The following is a 15,633-nucleotide window of genomic DNA, read 5'->3' as shown; positions in this document are numbered from 1 at the left end:
TGCCCGCCCGTCACGTGGGCACGCGCACCCAGCTCGTTGGTTGCCTCTGGGAGGGGCCGCGCGGTCACTTCCGCCCGGAGAAAAGATGGCGGCACCAGCATCGTCGCGCTGGGGTAGTGCCCACGCGCGCCGTTCTTGGTCCGCCTCTTCCCGGAAGAAAGATGGCCGCGGCCTAGGCGAGTCCGGTTAGAGGCGTCACGGGCGCTCGAGTCCCGCTCGGTGGCTCCTGAGCGAGGGAAGGGAGGTCGGTGAGTGAGGGCCCCGGGGCGGGGAGGGGGCGGCGGGAGGCCTGCGGACGCACCCTCGGGCCGCTGGATCCTGGGCTCATGTCATCTCTGCCCTCAGCGACGGCTGCCTCCGGGAAACAAGCTGACGATGACCGGTCGGCAAGGGAGCCGGGGGGACCCCGGTGTTTACCGGCCAGGCGACCTCGCTGCCCTAACTGGTGGGACTTGGTGAAGATTTGAAATTGTGCGTGTGAAGACCCTGGCTTCCGGGTCGGCCAGTGTCAGTTGTTACCGACCTTCTCTACGCGACTCCCGAGACCTGTGACGGGGCGTTTAGGTGAAGCGTTTGCGCTTTTAACCGCGAGAGATTGAGGTTCGCCGGAACGGACACCCCAGGGCGGCCGAGAAATGTCGCGTCCGCCGAAGCTGGGAGCCCTGGGGGGTGTTGCCTTCCCTATTCACGTCGCTTCTAGAGGATGGGGATTCCCTGCGCTTTGAAATCCCAGCCTTGGGGTGTCGGGATCAGGGGGTCCGGGTGGGGGTCAGGTGTCGGGGGTCCGGGTCAGGGGATCAGGTGTCGGGGTCGGGGGTGGGGGCCTGAGGGTCAGGGGTGCAGGGCCGGCAGAGGGTGAGGAACCCAGCACCTGATGGCATCCTCAGCCACGCTGCTACTTTCCTGCTAAGGAACCTCTGAAGGGAGAAGATAAAGTCTCACTTGGCCTCCTGATATCCGTTTGGTTATTTCGAGGTTGCTTTATCTGCAGAACTAGTGTTCTGCCCTTGAAGATAAGGAAGGAATCGAGTTTGTTCTTTCCGGGAGCAAAGTACAGTCTGCTTGGACCCGATGCGTGTTTTTATGTCCACTGTTCAGAGAGGGCTGTATTAATGTCAGGGGCGGTTATCTTGGTGTGAACAGCACTTTTCTGGCAGGCAGGAGCAGGAAAGGAAGGCCAGTACTGGACCCTAGTGACCGCAGGCTTGTGACAGGCTGCATGTCCTCCTGGGCCCCAGTGGCGTCTCCACTCAGCATAATCCCCCAGGCCCTAAGCTGCTGGTTGGAGCTGTGGGTGCCTCGCCCACAGCGAGTGGGCAAGGTACAGTGGGTGAACACCACTTACTGGGTTCCTCAGGGTCTGTTTATGTAGGGCTCTGCTGGTCTTGAGACACATACCCCATGTTGTTCCCACAGGCCCTGTGTTTTTTATTGTGCGCTTCTGCAGAACACGGATATTTTCAGGAACATGTGTGTGCACTGTGGTAGAAACCCCTGTACATGTTCGTTCAGCTGTGTGGACAGCGTGACTGCTGCTTGGATGGTGAGGGGCAGGAGGTGTGGCGCTCCAGTGGATGTGACTCAGGGGCAGTCCTGTCACAGAGAACACCCTGGGGCAGCCGGCCAGCCTGCGTGCTTCTGAAAACATTGCAGGCCCCCCAGACCAGGAATGAGACAAGTTCAGAGAGTGGGGCCCAGGTGGTGCTCAGGTTGACAGGACTAGCATATAAAGGTGTCAGCTGACAGGTGGATAGTGCCATTCAGGAGTAGGAACATTTGAAAGGAAGCATCAAGTAAGCAAGTGGTGGCATCTGCTCGTGTTGCCGTACCAGCCAGTGGAGCTTGTGTCCTGCACAGTGTGCCCTCAGGCTGTGCTGTGGTGGCTGTGCTGCTGGCCAGCATAGACATCTGCTTGGCCAGGTAGAAGGTCCTGTGCTTCCTGCCATGCCCCAACTTGGCTGCAGGTGGCACCCTGGCCTGCTGTGGGTGCCTCCAGGGCCAGCAGCCCTGGGCCCTGGGCGCTACTGGGCTTCCCTTTGCTGCTCCTCCCTGCAAAGACTGCCAGAGGAGGGCAGGGCCTCAGCTGTGCCCGAGGGGACCACCAGGTGTTTGCCAGGTGGACAGACTATGAGGACAGGTTAAGTAAAGGGCCAGAAGGAACTGCTGTTCTTTTGGGAAGTGTGGAGTGTGAAGGTCTGTGAGAAGCTGAGCTAGACGCTGAGCAGGCAGCTGGGCCATGTTCTGGCGCCAGCCAGAAGGGAGTTCTAGGTCATTCCAGAAGGGAATCTGGAGGAGCCTGGAAGGGAAAGCAGGTAAGTGGAAGGAGCCAGGTATGGGAGGAGGCTGGGATGGCCAAGTGCTGGGCATGAGTACTTGTGGCCCTGGGATCCTTACTGTGGGGAAGTAGACGGAAGAGTGGCCTTGATTCCTCATTGCCAGGTCCAGGCATACCGAGGATGACAGACTTCCTGTCTTCTTGTTCCTGTGTGAACACGAGCAGGGCTGTGTGTGTGTGTGTGTGTGTGTGTGTGTATGCTCGTGTTTGTGTACAATTGTGTACTTGCTGCGTATGTGTGTGCACACCTGCAGGTCATTGAGATGGGAAGGTAGGGAGGGGCTGGTGCCCTGATGGGTGGTTTGGGCATTTGCTGGCACCAGGCCCTGTCCTCACAGTGCCTCAGACTAGGGTAGGGGGCTTCCTGTTTCATGGTAGAAACCGAGGCTGGGGAGGTCAGGTGACTGAGCCAAAGGGACAGAGCTCACAAATGCTGAGTTGGGATTTGGAGAGTGGGTTACCATGACTCTGGAGTCAGTCTCAATACCAGAAGGGATGGAGAAACACTGTTTTGGGAATAGCCGCTGTGGGCATTGAAAAGGGGTAGGTTTAGTGGTGCTGAGTGGCCCTTGAGGTGGGGCAACTTAGATCTGAGTAAGAGAGAGAGATAAGATGCTTCTCCAGCATATTTGGAAAATGGAAAAGTAGTATGTCTAGTATAGATCCATAAACCAAGAATTTCTATATCGTGTTGTAAAGTAAGCGCTGCTTTAGTGAAATATTTGCTGATGCTCCATTGAACGTTGGCCATGTCCTCTTTGTGGACTTTTAATTGCATGCTGGGGTCTGGTAGCTGTGGGCTGTTGGCCTTTCACAGTACCTGGGGTGGTGGGAAGGTTGTGACCCAGGCCTCACTAATGACCTGTCCTGTTCCTCTCTCCCCAGCTCCTGGCCGCACTTGCAGGCCATCTCACAGTCCGGACCTGGGTGGCCATGGCATTCAGGCAGGCTCCCCTCTGCGGCCTGGCTCCTCACTGCCTATGGCTCTTGGGGGTCATCCTTTTGATGGATGTGTCTGCCCGGCCTGCCAACCACTCATCTGCTCGGGAGAGAGCAGGCACCAAGGACGAGCCTGAGATCCTACCCCCGGATCACCTGAATGGGGTGAAGCTGGAGATGGATGGACACCTCAACAAGGACTTCCACCAGGAGGTCTTCCTGGGGAAGGACATGGACGGGTTTGAGGAGGATGCAGAGCCACGGAGGAGCAGGCGGAAGCTGATGGTTATCTTTTCTAAGTAGGCACCTGGGCCTGGACCACAGCTCACACAGGCTGATGGTCATCTTTTCTAAGTAGGCACCTGTGGCCTGTGGCCACAGCTCACACAAGCCATGTGCTGGGGCTGGGCAGGGCCCACAGATCTCAGGGGGCCTGAGCCTTAGGAGACTCCCTGCCCAGCATAGGCCTGTTGGGGCCCAGGCTCTCAGGGTATTGGTGACTGGTGGTCCAGGCACATTCCAGGACCCAGGATTCATGGCTCTCGGTTCCAGGAAGGAGACTGAGAGGAGCCCCTCTGAGTGTACACAGGTGTCACACAGGCTGGGGACACACGTCCAGAGGGCACAGGGCCTGGTGGCTTTGGAGCCTCCAAGAGAGTAGAGGGGCTTCATGGCCAGGGCATGAGCCTGGGAGGAGGCCCTTGGTAGTTGGACCTGGACTCTGTTCCCTGAGCCTGTCAGCCTCAGCGTCCTCATCTATGGAAGGGAGCATTGAGAGCCCTGCTTCCTTGGTGTGGGGAGAACAAAGTCTCGGCATATGCTGGGTGCTGTTTATTTCTAGGGTAGGGTGAAATGAGGTGGAGAACAGATAGGAGGGCAGCAGGGCTGAGTGGGTAGTGCAGTAACTTGGGAGAGGCTGGGGTGTGCTGAGGGGTGTGGTGGGTTTTACCACTGGGTAGGTGGGAGAGGACTAAGCAGCTGCAGGTGGAGGTAAGAGAGGGTGGGGCGAGTGCAAGGCTCCTACAAGTAGAGCAGAGATGTCGGGTATACCAGTTACCGAGTGGAGTTGAGGAGGAGCATCCAGCAAGTGTGAGTGTGTCCTCGGCCAAGTCTGGGCACCAGGTGAGAGATCTGGAAAGAGGACCATCGCCAGACCAGGGCCTGTGGGGTTCAGAGGTCAGGAGAAAGGAGCAACTAGGAGGCTCTAGGGGGAAAGGGTTGATGCTTCCTTGGACAGCCCCCTCTGGGGCTGAGTTGGAGGAACTGGTGTCTCTGCCCTTGATGAAATGTGCTAAAGCCTCGTCTAGCATCCAGGTTTTACTCTCATCTGGAGTGAAGTCTTCTGTTTTCTGTGAGCAGAGGAAAACTAGGGACCAAGCCACCAGGTAGCAGGTGGCTCCTTCTTTGTCAGATGGAGGCAAACCCACACAAGGCAGCGAGATTGCAGTGCTTGTTCTGTGTCTCCACGATGCCCTGATGGGGTTTCCCTGGATAGGTATTGGCGAGAGAGGTGGATCCCACCAGCTGAGGGCGGCTGGAAGGTCTGTGGATGGTGGGCTGGCCGAGACCGAGTGGGAGACAGGTGGGCGCTGGACCACCAGACTGGGTAATCTGTTCATGATTTGGCTGGCTAACGTCGAGGTCCCTGGCCTCTCCCCAGGACTCTGTTGGGAGCATCCCTCCCCACACTGGGAGCCACCTTCCGGCAGCGTGACGAGGGTGGTCTGCACCACTCACTGGGCCACGGGCCAGCTGTGTGCCCGCAGGTAGCCTTTGGGCTAAAAACACTGGGCAAGGACATCTACCCAGACCTGCCCTGGGCTTCCTTGGGAGAGGGTGGCTTCACCCTGGATCCCAAGATACCTGTGGAACCTCAAACCTGTGAATATCGTGTCCGTTAGAACATCTTCCCATCAGACAGACTCAAACTCAGCTGTTGAGCCAACAGCATGTTCTCCCCGAGCTGCTTCTGGGCCTTAGAGCCCTTGGCACTTTTGTGTGTTGGGGGGCCCAGGGCTCTGGGAGGAAGGGGCCATGAGAGGGCCGGGCCTCGAGAGACCAGGCAGGGCCTCTTGGACAGGTGACGGCAATGGGGCAGAATCCAAAGAGGGTGGGATACTGCCCAGAGACTCTGCGCCAGGAGCAGGCGCCTGACACTGGAGCAGGGGGTGCAGTCAGGAGGCAGGCGTTTTCCTGCCGTGCTTATGTTTTCAATATTGAAGGTTCGTTCTTTACCTGGTTGGAACATAGCTGGCTATCATGACGGAGCACAGAGCAGGGAGCCAAAAATTCAGCAATGAGCCTGGGACTGTGGGGGCTGGGGGTGTGTCTGGAGCCCCACCTGTATCTCACACCTGTCAGGGCTCTGAGGTCCAGGTGTGCAGATGTCTGTGCGCAGGCAGGGAGCAGGCTTAATGCCAGACCTCACCTGGGCCTCTTCTTCCTGGGCACCTGCTGCCCTCTGCACGGAGTCACGAGGGGCCCTGCAGGTGGAGAGGTGCGCGCTTGCTCAGAGGGGTAGCAATGCTAAGAACACATCCCCTGGAAGTGGAGAAAACGGGACCAGTAAGCCGTGTTGCCAGCGGGAAGATGGGGGTTGCCTTGCAAGCTGCTTGCTTTTCAGTCTTTCTGAGGTGTGTGGCTGTGGCTGTCCACAGGAGGTATTTTTGTTATGCATCACTTATTTTGCGGGGTCACAGGTGGGGAGCACCTCACTCTACTCACCACCACTTGCCACTGTGGTTTCCACACTGACTTCCATCTATGGCCACTCCTGCTTCAAGAGGCTGCATGGCCCAAGACTGTGGCGTCTGGCTTTTTGTCAGCTGCTGCCTCACTGGCCCTCTGCCCGAGTTATACGTGGTCTCAAGGACCTGGTTTTGATGAATGTAATCCTGTTACAACATTTATTCATTCATTCATTCATTCATTCATTCATTGGAGACACAGAGAGAGAGAGAGAGGCAGAGACACAGGCAGAGGGAGAAGCAGGCTCCATGCAGGGAGCCTGACGCGGGACTCGATCCCGGGTCTCCGGGGCCACACCCTGGGTTGAAGGCAGGTGCCAAACCGCTGAGCCATCCAGGGGTCCCCTGTCACAACATTAAAAAAAAAATTATTTATTAGAAAAAGAGAGAACACAGACACCTGCACATATGCATTTGGGGGTGATGAGGGGAAGTGGGGGAGAGAATCTCCCCACTGAGCACAGAGCCTGACATGGCGCTCGATCCCACGACCCTGAAATCATGACCTAAGCCGAAATCAGGAATCGAGTGCTTAATTGACTGATCCACTCAGGCACCCCACCACAATATTTCTTAAATAAGACTTTTATCTTGGAATAATATTAGATTTACAGAAAAGTGGCAAAGACAGCCAGTTCTCCCTTATACTGACCTTTAGGTAACCACAGTGCATTTGTCAAAACTAAGAATCAGCAGGGCTATTCCTGTTGCCCACACTCCAGCCTTCATGTTCCACTCTTCCCCATCATCCCTGTCCATTCAGGGGACAGGGACGCTGAGTGTCACGGGTCCTCTGTCCCCTCTGGGATGTGGTGGTGTCTCTCTCTTACTCTTTCATGACCTTGACAGTTTTGGGGAGGACTGCACAGGTGTGGGGTCCCTCATTTGGGGTTTATTTGCTGTGCTTTCTGGTGCTGAGAGTGGGGTTGGGGTTTGGGAAAGAACACCCCAGAGGTGAGGTGGCCCTCTTGTCAAATCCCGTTAGTGGGTAGTTGGCATCTGTAGGATAGTTCAGGACACGTTGGCCTGGTCACCTGGTCCAGGTGGTGTCTGTCAAGTGTCTCCCTGTCCCTCCCGTCTTCTTTGGGAGCCACTCAGTGAGACAGTTGCCCTCCAGCGGGATGGGGAGGGGAGCCACCGTATGACTTGGATTTCTGTGGGGAGCATTTCTGTCTCCCCGTACGTTGACTTATCACTCGTTTCCTTCTGTCAGCCGGGACTCCTGGACATTTCTTGTACACTTTGGGTAGGATCCAGTACTGCGCTGGTCTGCCACTCGCATCATTCCCACTTGGAGGTGGGGAGGCCTTCCATTTGTTTGTTTTGGGGCACTTCCTTACTTGCTGGCACTACCAGGTGCTCCAGGGGCAACTCTCCAGGGAGCCCTGGCTTCTTTTATTGCCCAGATCTGGGCACTGGTTCTGTGCATTACTGCTGGGTTCGCTTCCTGGGGCCCTCCTGGTGGGCAGGGCTAGATGATGTGTGTGAACATAGGTGTGTTAACACGTGCACACACATACTAGTGTGCACACGTGTGTATGAGCCAGTTCATACACTGAGTGTGTGCTGATGCATGCACACACGTATATGCACACTTGCATCTGTATTTGCTTCTCCATTTAGCCATCTGTACCCACGTATGGAACATGACTCTGCTCTGGCTTCATAGCTCTGGTCCCATGTGTCTGGGTGTGTAGATTTGGGTTGGCAATGCCACCTGTCTTGAGCAAGGGCCGAGTCTGTCCTCCCCCGGTGGCCCCCAGACTACTGGGGAAGTGATGCTGATCTGCTGCTACAGAGTAGACCACCAGTCTTCCCTGCCACCCCCAGTGTCCCCTGACACTTCTGGCGTCACTGTTGGGTAGAATGTGTCCCTGTTCATGGCAGTGGAGTCCCGCTGGCCATCCTTTGGTCCCGGGTTCTGGAGACCTCGTCTGATGTTGCTTGTCTGGCCACAGGGTTGATGTGAATACTGACCGGAAGATAAGCGCCAAGGAGATGCAGCACTGGATCATGGAGAAAACTGCAGAGCACTTCCAGGAGGCCATCGAGGAGAGCAAGGTGCACTTCCACGCTGTGGACCCCGATGGCGATGGTATGGTGACCTCACCCTGACTCCACGGGCTGGAGGCTGCCAGGGGAGGGCAGTGTGTAGGGGCAGAGGAGGTGAGGCCGTAGTGTTCGATTGTGCTGGCCCCAAGACAGACCCCTGGCTCATGCATCCCCTGCAGGCGAGGATGGGGGTGTGGGGCATGGGCCTGGCTTTGGGGTGTGCTGTGGCCACTTCAGTGCTTCTGTACTTGCCTGCAGCCTGGGGATACTGGCAGATGTCTGCAAACAATCACATACCTCTTCCCAAAACTGTCCATTTTGGATCGGTCTTATCTTCTAGGGCATGTGTCATGGGACGAGTATAAGGTGAAGTTTTTGGTGAGCAAAGGCCACAATGAACGAGAAATTGCGGAGAAGATAAAGAATGGGGAGGAGCTGAAAGTCGACGAGGAGAGTGAGTGCCTGGGCCCTGTGGCATGCCTAGAGGGAGGCCTCTAGCCGGGCAGGCCATGGGAGCAGCAGGCGGCCTCCCATAGGTTTTTGCTGGGGAGGTCTGTGGGCCAGGACAGGGTCCGTGATGGTCGGGGGAGGATCCTCACAGCCCTCACTGCATCCCGTTTGGGGCCCCTGCCGAGTTTTGGCGTGTTGCCTGTTGCGTCCTGTTCTTCCTCCACGCAGTGAGTCAGCATCCCACCTTGTCCTATCGTGTCTTCTCTTGGTGATGTGTGTTTGAAAGTTTCTCTGCAGCATGTTTGCACCCATGACTTGGTCCCTGTTTGTCATGTGCCCGCCCCCTGCCCCCTCGCTCTGTGAGGGCTGCTGCTGCGGCCCCTGGGCTGTGGCTGTCCCCTGCTGCTGGGTCTTCAGGGGGACTGTGGGCACTCTTGTCTGTGCCAGTGTTTGTGGTTAGGGGCCCAGACCCCTCTGTCCTCTGTTGGGTGGCAGTCATGCCTTCTTTCTGTTTGTATTTTCCCTGTTCATCCTTCACCTGATTCTTTGCCTTCCTTGCTGGCAAGCAGGGAAGTGACTGGCCTTTTTGTGCTAATCTCTGTCCTGCGGTCTTGCTATGATTGCTTAGTGGTTTTAGGACTTTAGTTAGTTCTCTCAGATTTCTCTACAGGTGACAGTGACATCAGCGAACACAGTTTGTTTCCTTCTTCCCAATCTGTATACCTCCTGCCTCCTCCTCTTACCATATTTCCTGGGACTTCAGGACCATGCTGGAGAGCATTGATGATGGGGCACCTTTTCCTTTTTCTGATCTCAGAGGAAGTGTTAAGTTTCTCCCCATTAAACTGGTGTGAGCTGCAGGTTTTCTGTAGGTGTTCTTTGCTGGAGAAAATCCTCCTCTGTTCCTAGTTTGCTGAGAGTTTGGATCATGAATGGCTGTTGGATTTTGTGTCATTTTTTCTGTCTGTTGATCTGATCATACAAGTTTTCTTCTTCAGCTGTTGATGTGATGATCACGGTAATTGATTTCCAGATGTTGAAATGGTACTGGCCTTGTGTACCTCGGATGAGTCCCATTTGGTCATGGTCTATAATTCTTCTTACATGTTTTTGGGTTTAATTTGCTGATCTTTTGTGGGGCATGTTTGCATGAGACACACTGGTCTGTAGTTCCCTTTTCTGTTTGTGTCTGAGCCCCCAGCTTTTGGGCTGTCCCGTGGGGGCTGCCTGTTACAGGCACCCTGTCCATGTGTCTCATACGTTTGTTTTTCCTGCTTCATCTGACCATGGTGCATATGTAACTTAGAAGAGCCTCAGGTTAAGCAGCACCAGATCCTTTTCCTGAGCAGCACGGAGGCTCCTGGACACCCTTGGACACTGGCTGGCCTTTCCCCATTCCTGGGGCGCCATCCAGAATTTCATTTCTGTTCTTTTTAAAGCATGTACCTTGGATGTGATTATTTTTTTTTAACTTTTATTTATTTATGATAGTCACAGAGAGAGAGAGAGAGAGAGAGAGAGGCAGAGACATAGGCAGAGGGAGAAGCAAGCTCCATGCACCGGGAGCCCGACGTGGGACTCGATCCCGGGTCTCCAGGATCGCGCCCTGGGCCAAAGGCAGGCGCTAAACCACTGCGCCACCCAGGGATCCCGATTATTTTTTTTTGAAATGGTAGTTTGTCTTTTTCATGTCTGTTTCTGTTTTGTTTCCATGGTTTGTCCTGGGGTTCCACTGTCCCCTGAAGAGGGTAGAGGCCTCTAGGGGTCCTGGGGGAGGAGAGGGCTCTGTCCTCCTGCCGGTGTTGGCGATTTGACACCAGCGTCTGGGTGGCTACTGGGGTGCAGGGAGCCGGCCCCCTGTCCCGCCTGCTCTTGGGATCTGGTCTATCTGCAACGCCTTTCCCTCAGGTGTGTCTGGGGTCAGGACCTGTCCTTCAGGGACATGGGCTCTGCTGCCTAAGCCTGCCTATCAATGTTTTCATTTCAGCACGTGTCCCTTCTTTAGTTTGGAGGGGATGAGCAGGTGAGGGACATCAGAAGTGAGGAGCAGTGTTGAGGGTGTGGGATGCCAGGGAGCACAGGTGGGGGCTGAGAGGTAGGCTCAAGAGTTCCCATGTGGCAGCGTGTCTCCTCAGGGATGCTTGGCACATGCACGTGGGCTTGGGGGGCTGCTGTCCCCAGGTACCACACATGGGGGCCTGCCCAGGTCAGTGCCAGGCCTCCCTCCAGCCTCTGGCACTGCTGGCATTGCTGCTTGTGTGTCTGACCTCTGCTGTGGTGTTGGGTTCAGCACCCCTTAAATCCCCAGTGACCTCATGGTGAGGTCCTTGAGGGGTTACAGCTGCTCACAGACTCTGTACCCGTCCCCACGCGTCTTGTCCCAACGCAGAGCAGGCGAGAACATGTCGTCACTCCCACCTTTCTTCAGGTGTATTTGCCATTAAAAGTAGGTCACCACGGGATCTTCTGTCATAGAAGGTGCTGGGGCTTGAGATGACGGGTGCTGTGTGGGATGCAGCCATGGCCTGGCTCTTGGTGATGGCAGTGAGGGCCTCCATGCCCGAACTCTTCCTGCTTGCCTGGCCTACGCCGCTCTCTTGGAAGACTGGGACAGTTATGGAGCCTGTGGAGCTTCAGGCTGGGCTCTAGGCCTCCCACGGAGGGAGAAGGGGGACTGTGGTGAGAGGCTGTGGGGGATACTTGAGTCATACCTGGAAGCTGGGTTTTCCTCCAGAGCCCTACCCACCGTATACGCGCACGTGAAAGAGATAGAAGGGAATAAGGTCGCGCTTTGTTCCTGTGGGTGCGTGGCGGGGGTGGGTCCGCCTACATCCTGCTTTCCATTTCTCCCGAGGAGCAAACAGCAGCAGCAGTAGCTGAGGGTGGGGCCTGCAGGGGGGGCGTCTGTGCCTGTGTGTGTTGGGGGTGTGTGTTGGGGGGTCGGCACCCATATTTGGGGGGTTTGTGTCATGAGCCTCTGCATCTGTACCTCGTGGGATCTGTGTCTGCATCTTGGGAGGGTTTGTGTCTGTCTGGGGGGCTCTGCACTGTGTGCCTCCTGAGGGCTGAGCTCTCCTTGGGGTGCTGAGCCCCTGGCCTCATGCACCACTGTGTCCTGGGCCAGCCTTGCCCATCCAGGCAGCACATCTCAGAGCTGCTCAGGTGCGTGCAGGTGTCCTGGGTGCTGGGTCCTCACAGGTCGGCCTTTCCCAGCACAGGAAGTCCTAGAGAACCTGAAGGATCGCTGGTATCAGGCGGACAACCCCCCTTCAGACCTGCTTCTGACGGAGGATGAATTCCTGTCATTTCTGCACCCTGAGCACAGCCGTGGCATGCTCAAGTTCATGGTCAAAGAGATTGTCCGGGACCTGGGTGAGGCCTGGCCTGTGGCCCATCCTGAGGGGGTGGTGAGGCTGAGGGTGTTGGTACCTCCCTGCTGGTGGCTGGGCTGGATGGCAGGGTCCGTGGTACACCTGCAGCCAGTCGTCCTGGCAGCGGTGGCCCTGGGGGTTTGGAGGCTGTGTGGCTACACAGCGGTAAGGGATGGTCAGGCCTTGTCCTGCACCATCTGGCCTCCGCTAGGCTCCTGAGCGGGTCAGGTGTTTTGCTTTAGGCTAAAATTTAACACATGGAACATTTGGCAGTGAACCTGTTTGGTTGATTTCCCCTAGATGGGCCTGGGTGGTCCCATGCCCACTTGAGGTCCAAGCATCCCCTCCCCTATCCCACAGACCAGGACGGTGACAAGCAGCTCTCACTGCCTGAGTTCATCTCTCTGCCCGTGGGCACAGTAGAGAATCAGCAGGGCCAGGACATTGATGACAGTTGGGTCAGAGACCGAAAAAAAGAGTTTGAGGAATTGATTGACGCCAACCATGACGGGATCGTGACCATGGCGGAACTGGAGGTGAGCGCAGGCGCTTGTGGGGGCATCTCCCGCCCCCAAGGTGGGGCCCAAGTCCCCAGGCTTCCAGGTGTGCCCGAGGCAGGGGCTATGGTGATGAGAAGGCAGTGTTGGTTGTGGGGGCACCTGGGGTGGGCTCCCTGTGTGTGGGGGAGGGGATCCACCTGCCAGTGTGGTCATCTCTGTTGTTCAGATGAGATTTGAGCAGAAAAGCAGGCAGCCCAGTCAGGTACTATACCTGCCCCCAGGTCAAGGTGCTTGGGATGTCTTGGCCCCTCTTGACAAGAAGGAGCCGCTCCCCAATGGGCAGCTGGCTGGATGCTGGGGCGCTGGGGGCCACAGACGGTGTTGGAATCTACCATCTTCCCCTGAAGTGTTTTCGCCAGTGTCGTGTAGGTGCTGTGTGGGCTTGTTTTTCCCCGTTGCTGGATGACTCATTCACTTTACGCCAGAATTCTCTGATCCCTGTTGATAGCTGGCGGGCGCAGCTGGTTGAGTCCGTGTCTGTGCCTGTGTCCGGGTATCATATAGATCTGTGGACAGGTCCCTGGTGGCCACTCAAGGCAGGGCTTCCCTCCTCCCTATCCCTAACCCTTCCCTTCTGTTAGGTGTCCTGACAAAGGTGGAGGTGGTAAGTCTTGGGTGCCCACACAGGTGAAGGCTGCCTGGCCCTGAGCCACTTCCAGCCTGGTGTCTGCCTTCCAGAACATGCTCATCTGTCCTTGCTGCTTCTATACTGTCAGCCAGTGGGGTGTTTTGCATAAGGAGCGGCTCTCTGTGCTGGTTTTAGGGTCAGAGGTCAGGCCCTGATGCTGGTTCCCTGAGGGAGCATCCAGTGGGGCGGGGTGTCTGTCCTGGGGGCTCTCAGGCCCGTCACCGAGTGTGGACCTGCGCCGCTGTAGTGAAGAGGACACTCGGGGCGTGGGCAGCTGGGCAGGGCCGTGGCAGCCAGGGTCTGCAGTGGCCCTGTGCTTGGAACCATTGTAGGACTACATGGACCCCATGAACGAGTATAATGCCCTAAACGAGGCCAAGCAGATGATCGCCATCGCCGATGAGAACCAGAACCACCACCTAGAGCCTGAGGAGGTCCTCAAGTACAGCGAGTTCTTCACAGGCAGCAAACTGATGGACTATGCCCGGAATGTGCACGAGGAGTTCTGAGCCCACCCCACCTGCCACCTGCCCTGCACACCTCGGCCCCCTGGTGCCTCCTAAAAGCCCCCCTTCCTGTGGCCCCGACAGCTGTGGCTCCAGGCTTACTGAAGATGTGCTTGAACGGGCCCAAATCCCCGAGGTGCAGTTGTGGGCTGGCCACCCTCCATGCATGGAGTCCCACAGGACTGTGCAGGTCACTTCTGAGAACTGACTGCATCAAGGCGCTGCAGCCTCACCATATCTGTGGGGAGTAACGCAGTTCCTGCCGTTTCCTTGAAGACCAAGAAGTGATCATAGTATTAGAATGAGCTCTGCTGAGAGCTCTTGGCCGGCCTCTGGGGGGTGCCTGCCCCTTCCCGGGGTGCTGGGGAGGGGCCGCCACAATGTTTAGTCTCCGAAAACACAAACGCTTGTGACGAGAATCTCATTAATGTACTTTAAATTACAGTTGCTTTTTTCTCCTAGCTTCATTTTTTTGTTGAAAAAAAAAATCCCATAAAATGATTTTGAATGTTTGTGGCTAGGTGGCTTCCACTTACTGCTTTTGAGGTGGGTGGTTTGGTGAGAACAGAGGGTTTGGTCAGGCTCCTGCCAGGGCAGGTGCGGGAAGGACCAGGCCCCGGATGTGTTTAGTGATGGGGAGGCCCACAGTTACGTGGGAAAGAGCTCTCACAGGATGCTGAGGGTCTGGGCTACGGATTCAAAATCAGGAGCCTGGAACCTGGGTGAGACCCCCTGGGAGGAGCTGGGGTGGAGAGGAGGAAGGTCTGAGGACAAACCCTGAGAGCAGGGGCTGGGGGGGAGAACACAGAGGTCCTGGGTTGGCTGTGGGGGATGCAGCAGAGCCGTCAGGGGGCCGGAGTCTCACGGAGCCTGCGCTGGGGCTGGGGGCCCAAGAGCCTGGGTCCTGCCAGGCCTGAATTTCTCATGCTTGCTTTCCCAGGTCCTTTGTGGGGGTCAGTGTGCCCAGTGTTCGTCTGGCATGTGGGGACAGAGGGCACTGAGCTGTGAGGGGTTTAACTGAGGGTCTCTGACCCCACGTGCCTCCCAGCTGCTGCCTTGAGTCCCTGCCTCGACCCTCCCCACCTCCATGTTGGTCATCCCCTCAGGAGCCCTGAGCTGTGGTTTTGTGGCACCTTAGTGGATAGCTCACCCAGACAGTGGGTCTGCTTGAGCCTTAGAGGGCCCTGTTCGGGTGGGGGCTCCAGCCAAGTGGGCAGAGGGGCTTCCTTGAGCTGCCCCTGTGACCCGCCCTTGCCACAGGGACCTGCTTCCGAGCAGCGTGGGGTGGGGCCGTTGCAGAGGAACAGAGGCGCAGTGACACCTGTGCTGGTTTCCAGGCAAACAAGAGGAAAGACTTCAGAGAGGACGAGAGTACGTGGTGGGAAGGGGTCCCCGCAGCCAGGCCCACATGGCTGAGCCAGCAGCAAGCAGATGTGTGATGCTCAGCAGAAGTGTGGGCTGTGCCGGGGGGTCAGCTGGGACCCCAGGGTGGAGGGTGAGCATGCGCATGACATGCAGTTGGCCATCTGTGCTGCGTGGGTCACAGTGGACAGATGCCCAGTCATGTGGGCCCAGTGTGCAGGGCCTCAGGCAGTGGGGACCACCCAGCAGGTGGCCCCAGAGGAGGAGAGGCACCCTAGAGCAGAGCACAGCCTGCCCGACTCCCAAGTTAGCTCAACCTCAGAGGCCACGTTTGTCAGTTTAAAAAAATAGATGTTTCTCAGCATCTGTGGAGGGGGGTGCACATGCCCACGCACCAGGCTGCCTGACCCTGGACCCTCGACCCCCTCCCTGTGTGGCCCTTTGGCCGCTGGTGGAGCCTGCCTCTCTCTCTGCCCCCTAGTTGGGGTGCCTGGGATATCTCAGCCTCCCCTGGCTCCAAGGAGCCGCTCTCCAGTGGGCAGGTGGCTGTTGGGCCATGGCCTGTGTGGCGGCCTTGCCAGCACAGCCCGGGAGGAATTCCCCAGGTGGGCTGGGACGGAGCTTTCTCACCTGTCCTCGGGGAAGGGGATTTCCAGCCTCTACCTCTGCCCACGGGAGGCTGC

General features: G+C 57.0%; 1 protein-coding gene across 4 annotated transcripts; it reads left to right on the top strand.

Moving 5' to 3' along the window:
• The first annotated feature begins 71 nt into the window (after positions 1–71).
• SDF4 (stromal cell derived factor 4) lies at positions 72–14,100 on the top strand. 4 transcript variants are annotated; one of them, XM_025427578.3, is made up of 8 exons: positions 99–248; positions 346–564; positions 3,221–3,573; positions 7,980–8,116; positions 8,414–8,527; positions 11,737–11,895; positions 12,255–12,430; positions 13,415–14,100. In XM_025427578.3, exons 3-8 carry the CDS (start codon positions 3,269–3,271, stop codon positions 13,589–13,591), a joined length of 1,068 nt encoding a protein of 355 aa, XP_025283363.1. In that variant the 5' UTR covers positions 99–248; positions 346–564; positions 3,221–3,268; the 3' UTR covers positions 13,592–14,100. The 4 variants fall into 4 exon arrangements, with proteins under 4 accessions (XP_025283362.1, XP_025283365.1, XP_025283363.1 ...); XM_025427579.2 differs by having other exon boundaries at positions 103–244; XM_025427577.3 differs by lacking the exon at positions 346–564 and having other exon boundaries at positions 72–248.
• Positions 14,101–15,633: the final 1,533 nt, after the last annotated feature.

This window comes from Canis lupus, chromosome 5 (assembly GCF_003254725.2).
Source record: "Canis lupus dingo isolate Sandy chromosome 5, ASM325472v2, whole genome shotgun sequence".
Taxonomy (NCBI): Eukaryota; Metazoa; Chordata; class Mammalia; order Carnivora; family Canidae; genus Canis; species Canis lupus.
Note: the sequence above shows the minus strand (reverse complement) of the source record. Positions and strands in the feature narration are given on the sequence as shown.